The sequence below is a fragment of the Arachis ipaensis genome, chromosome B03 (assembly GCF_000816755.2).
Source record: "Arachis ipaensis cultivar K30076 chromosome B03, Araip1.1, whole genome shotgun sequence".
Lineage (NCBI taxonomy): Eukaryota > Viridiplantae > Streptophyta > Magnoliopsida > Fabales > Fabaceae > Arachis > Arachis ipaensis.
Window position 1 is genome coordinate 109401131 of NC_029787.2, and position 6054 is coordinate 109407184.

General features: G+C 32.7%; 1 protein-coding gene and 1 long non-coding RNA gene across 2 annotated transcripts; both read right to left on the reverse strand.

Moving 5' to 3' along the window:
* LOC107634601 lies at positions 1527–3889 on the reverse strand. Its single transcript, XR_001619009.2, has 3 exons — positions 3731–3889; positions 2810–3523; positions 1527–2141 (listed from the first exon to the last, which is right to left on the reverse strand). It is a non-coding gene; the product is annotated as an uncharacterized LOC107634601 (long non-coding RNA).
* Positions 4949–5539, reverse strand: LOC107633528 (F-box/kelch-repeat protein At3g23880-like). The gene has a single exon (XM_016337143.1). The coding sequence runs from the start codon at positions 5537–5539 to the stop codon at positions 4949–4951; it is 591 nt and encodes a 196-aa protein (XP_016192629.1).

The following is a 6054-nucleotide window of genomic DNA, read 5'->3' on the forward strand; positions in this document are numbered from 1 at the left end:
ATAGTAGATCAGATCTAAATACCTGAGTACACTAGTAAAAATCTTTTTCTCCTTCGATGATACGAAGGCACTATGCGTATCCACACCGAGACCAACCTTTGCTGTCAACTCCTTGACCAATGGACATCTGATCTAAATTGAGAAACCTCTTGCAACTCTTTGCATGCCATAAAATTCTTCTCCAAGAATCAGGCTCACATACGTTTATGTGTGTAGAGGTAAAGGAATAAAACCTTTATGTTTTATTCTCTCTTATTCACTTTCCTGTACTCTTGACGTACATATATATAGTATGAGATTTGTTATTGATTTTAAATTTGAATCTCAATTCAAATTTAAATCATATCTTTAAATTCTAAATCTGAATCCTTTAAATTTTATGAATCATATCATAACAATTTAAAACATAATCGATTTGGATCTCATCCAAATTTATAATTCAAATTCAGAAATAGAATAACTAATTATTCTCAAATCTCATTTAATATTCTCAATTATCATATTATTATTATATTCTTGGTGCTAGCAAAAAATATAATAATATTCCATTTGAATTAATATAATTATTTATTTGATCAAATCAAATTAATAATTAAATAATTCTACAGCAAAGATTAGAATACTCGTTAGTGTGTGACCCCATAGGTTCAATACTAAGCGGATAGTAAATTAGTCATGCTAAATTTACTAATCAAGGTTGGCGTCTAGCAACACTCCTCAACGACCCGATAGTTTGAAGTAATCTATTTTTACTAAGAACCTCAGGAGAACAAAGTATAATTCCTTCCATCTTTCCAGCTCTTGGTTAACCTTTAGAGTGTGGTTTAATTGTCAAACTCTAACTTGTTACCATTGTTATAATGAACTGTGAATGACCTAAGAAACTCATTTCTTCATTTATTCAATCCCCTTGGCCAAGGTTTTATTCATCTCAATCATTATAATCATAGAGCTCAAACTCTTTACCAAGAGTTGATAGATTCCTTATTGACTAATCATTAATTCTACAAGTATTTAAATCATACCCAATATCCATTCAACTAGCACCCTAGGGTATTAGGTGTCCGGAATCAAAATATAATAAATATATTGTTAATTACTATGATAGTCGCAGGTCAAAGGAAACTCTATTACCATGTTCATCTTGAGAATATCCTATTGACAAATATGTGGTAATTATAACCATTAAAAATTCTCAGAGTGAGTCAGTTCAATGGTCATATCTCTATATGCACCATCTATATATATAATTTAATAAATGAGATCTATTAATCTTCATCCAATGAAGACCATTATATATATATTATTTGACACGTGATTGATTGGATTGTGGTCATACTACTTATTCCCAACATATAAAATATATATTGAAATACAAATACATATTAAAAATAAATCGAACAACACATGTATTTATATATAAATACATTAGTGACTAATTTTGATGACTGATTTTGGTATATAAATAGTATTTTTAAACTCTAAATATCTCAAATATTTTACCATGTAAAGGATACACAATCCAATAAAGAATTATCTTAAAAGTACCTTTCAACAAAAAATTATCTAAACATCAATTTCAATATCTAAACAACAAAAATATCTTAAAAAATGCCAACTTGTAAAATTTATCCATGCCAGCAGAATTTGGCATGTAATTACCATAGACAATAAATCGTAGCATCCTATAGCTACATCTTGTGGTTTCCTATAGCTATGCTACTCTGGATTTGAGGAAAAGAATGCCTGTAAATAAATTTATTTAGTTTGATTTGTGTATTATGACCTTCAACTTAGAACCTTTCCCTTCTTCACAGTAATTTAAAAATTTGGATCATCCTTAACAAAGTTTAATAAAAAACTCAAAGCTGAGGTCTTACAATCAAGTTTGGTTTGGGAAACCCTCTTCATCATTCGTGAGTAAAGCCTTTTGAGTTGTGGAATGTTGTAACTGTCGCTGCGCTCGACAAAAAGCTGCTTAATAGACTGCAATCTTGTTGAAAGTTCAGTATCTGATATCGTGGCGTCTTCAAGATTGCTACCATGAACACTTTCATTTGTATCCGTTCCATGCAAATTCCCATCAGTTGATTGGGTTTGACTCTTGGATGGTAAAGGCTCTTGTCCTGACTTATCTTTTGCTATTTAAACCCAATTTTGGAAACTTCATATAATTAGTATTTGATTAAAGGAAAATAGTGAACGATCAATTGATAATTTGCAACCAAGCAACATGGAACCCAGCGTATTTAGACGCATGCATACAGAAGTGGTAACCAAATACTAAAAGGGAGTAAATGGAATCCAGAAGTTCTACAGATTCGTCACTGATGTAACATTCATGATTATCATGCCTCAGGTCCACTCATGATGGCTAAAACACCATTAATATTAGGTACAATTCGAATGAGTTCCAGATATTATAATTTATTAATTTTACATTGGAACATAAATAACAAGCATACTGTAAATGAATCTATCCATACCTCCACGTGCAAATGATTTACCAAATCAAAGACTTTAAAAAGTGCTCACAACTTTCTCAACCAAACATGAACATAAAAAACCACTTTTGCTCTTAATTTTTCTACAAATGGTCAATTTATCAGATTTACTTAACTTTCATGTGAGATCCTTCTAAGTTCCAAAGCATTAGTTTAGATACAAAATTATTTGATGCCACTGGAGGTGAATTATATAGATTAAAGTATACAAAGTGATGTACCGAACCACTAAATAAATCATCAGCAAGTTAAAAGGACAGATACATATTCCTAACATATGATCAAGATGAGAAGGTAGCCATTACCCTTTGTGAAGAATTTCTATGCATGGCTCCTTATTTGTCCAGCAGTCTTGGTTCCTATTATCCTATATTCTTTGTACAACCAAATCAAAACACCAAAAAAGAAAAGGAGAGGGGAAGATAGGAAGAAAAAGAGATTCCAATTAACATTAAAAAAAGAAAAATGTCAGCAGCTGACATCAAATTTCTCAATTCTGAGTTTGGATATACTTTGATTTTAATTGGCAATCTAAACTGAACATATGCATCAGATGAAATGCCAAAAGATTAAAAAATAAAAAATTAGGTGTTGATCGGTTGTAAAATATTACCTTCTTTATGCGCTGCTATGCTCACCATTTTTTTAAGATCATTCAGTACATACTTGACTCATCAAAAGGATAAAAAAGTCTATCCAACAACTATTAATCTATCCCCTTCGGCAACACCACCAAGAATGGATCACTAATTGTGAGATGTACAAACAAAACAAAGCACAATCAATCACATGTGGTTCCTGCCAAATAACCACCATTACATATTTCTGAGTTCTCTTTGCCATCAGCGCCTAAACTTGCTGTTTATGCCTTACTGATTGTGCTTGTTCTTCTTTTTCTGAGACATGACAACCCATTTGGCAGTTGGATAATGCTTTCCAACACCACCCAAGCTTCTCACTTATAATATAAGGCAACGTAACCTACAGCTTTCTTTTTTTCTCCTTCTTCTTCCTTCACCCTTCGAAGAAGAGAACAAACAGAGAATAAAAATAGTAAGATATTTTTTTAATTTGAGAATCAAAACAAAATCAAGATTTGAGAAGGTAAATATGAAGAAGTGCAAACTATGCAAGGTTAAGGCTAGGACTTTCTGTGAGTTGGACCAAGCTAGCTTATGCTACAATTAGAAAGCAGCAATAAAACCCTAGCAAATAAAAATAGATACCTTATATGCACCGGTTGAAGATGGTTCAAAGTTGCTGGAAAGGGTGCCGTCGTAATCACTGCAAATCAGCCATACCACCATTAACTCCTCTGCCAACCCAACCCAGTCTAACTTCAACCTCCAGCCAAAACAGAAGCAGATTAAACATAAATAAATAGTTTTCTGTTCTCTGCTGTCGTCTTCTATTTTTTTCACCAAACGCTTTCCCAACTGCAGCACCGACCACCGCCATTCTACTCCTTCCATCACCGTGAGCTCCTTCTTCCTTACCGGCGATAATCTCTGTATTTTGAACTACCATTCCATTTGTGTTTACTCAATATGTAGGAAGATAGATATATGGTTGTACACTTGTCGCACAACTAACCATCTACTGTTCTAAGATTGTATATAGGAAGATAGATAGATAATAGATAGATAGATATAAAAGCTCTTTTTCTTTGTGACATGGCTTATCGTTTTGTTTGTTAAAATCTCGTATCAACTCTTCCATTTGTTTTAAGCTCCAATTTTTTAATACTCATCAATAACAGATAGCTTATATCACCAGGTTGGTACCTCATAAGTTCATATTATTTCTTTGACCACCAAGAGAGAACAAATGTATCAACATATCATTTTTCCCACTGCCTAGTATGTTGATCACTGAAAGCTGGTAATCATTTATTTATCACAAGAAATAAACAATAAAAATGTATCAATTTTGATTTTGTTTAGTCATAAAAGAATCATTTATGACCATGAATCCATAATTTGAAGATGCCAATACTATGGTATGAATCATTCATACACCAATTATCAGCATATTTCATCTGGTTCAACGGGTAAAGCATCCAGTTTTGGATCCAAAAACAACAAAATTAAAAGGAAATGGTACGCATTAAATTACATATTACATTCTCTCCCCCTTAATTTTATCCTAAAATAATAGATTTGAATCTAAGGTCAGATCTTCATCACAAGCATAAATTTACTGTGCGCAAAGGAACACTAGTAAATGATGGTTAATCCTACAAATCCAGCCTGGGCATGTGAATATGAAATTGGCAATAATCATAACAGGTAGTATAATTTTGTAAAAAATTAGATAAATAATCACTAAATTAGCAAAGCAATAAGAACATATAAATTCTCAAAAGTCAAAACTCATAAAGAAGGCATAGGAGTTGACTAGAATCAAACCATTATTCAGAAGACAACTTGTCCGTTAGGGTTTGATTAACTGAAAGAGCTACTTGGAAGGCCAGGATATGGTGGTGAAACTAAGCTTTCGTGATAAATAAAGACGTACAATCCTATTGAAGGAGTAGATTTCAATACAGGAAATTCAAAGCTACCATTATCCAAATTATACAGAACTATCCTTAAACTTGATGCAACCGCCACAAGAATATTATTTCCCCAGATATACAATGGACGTAAATGATAATCAGTTAGACGCGAAAGGCAGGGGATGATGGCCAATTTAGTCCAAAATGTAGGCACTCCATACTCCTTCATGATCCACACGAACCAATGAGTTTTCTCATGATTAAAGCAATATGCAAGGCAGTTCCTCAGCTCACATAACCCTGGGAAGTTGAAGGTTTTATCATCCGGATCACTGAGGGGCAGGGAAAACTCACTAAAAGTCTCCTTCACCAAGTCATGGGAAAAAACCAAGCAATCCAGGATCCAGTTAAGGGTAGCGGTGCCAGGCACAAATACCCCTTTACGATCACCCTTTATGCTGCTAAATGGGATACCTTGAATGGCTCTCTTGGAAGGGTTGCGGCAAAATGTATGAATTTTGGTCGTATGATACCCCATGTGATTTACAATCACAACAAGCTTGTACTTGTCATTCACATGATCATAGCCGACGCCGAAATCCGAAAAGAAATCCCCACATTCCACCGATGGGATTGTCAAGAGACAGATGAGAGAGATCGAGGAGAGAGAGAGAGAGAGAGAGGATAGGAAGAAGAGAGAAGAAGATGAAGAATACTGAAATTTTCAGAGGCGTGAACGAGAGGGTTTTTAAATTCAGTTGAAGAACAATTTTGGTTTTTTGTTTTTTTAATATGTTTAACACAGATGAAGAACAATTTTGATTTTTTTTTTAATATGTTTTTGTTTTGTTGTTTCAATTATTTGAAACTATAAAATTAGGATTAATTAAATTTTAAAATTTGATTAATTTAAAAGAGTATTTTTGTCTAATCAAATAAAGGAAGGATGTTTAAGTCTTTTTATAAAATTAAATAAATAAATATTTTTTATTTTTATTTAATTAAAAGGGTATTTTAGTAAAAGTGGTGATATAATATATATTTAAAAAAAAA

Coding starts and splice junctions, on each gene's coding strand:
- LOC107633528 (XM_016337143.1), bottom strand. CDS start 5,539: ATGGGGTATCATACGACCAAAATTCATACATTTTGCCGCAACCCTTCC.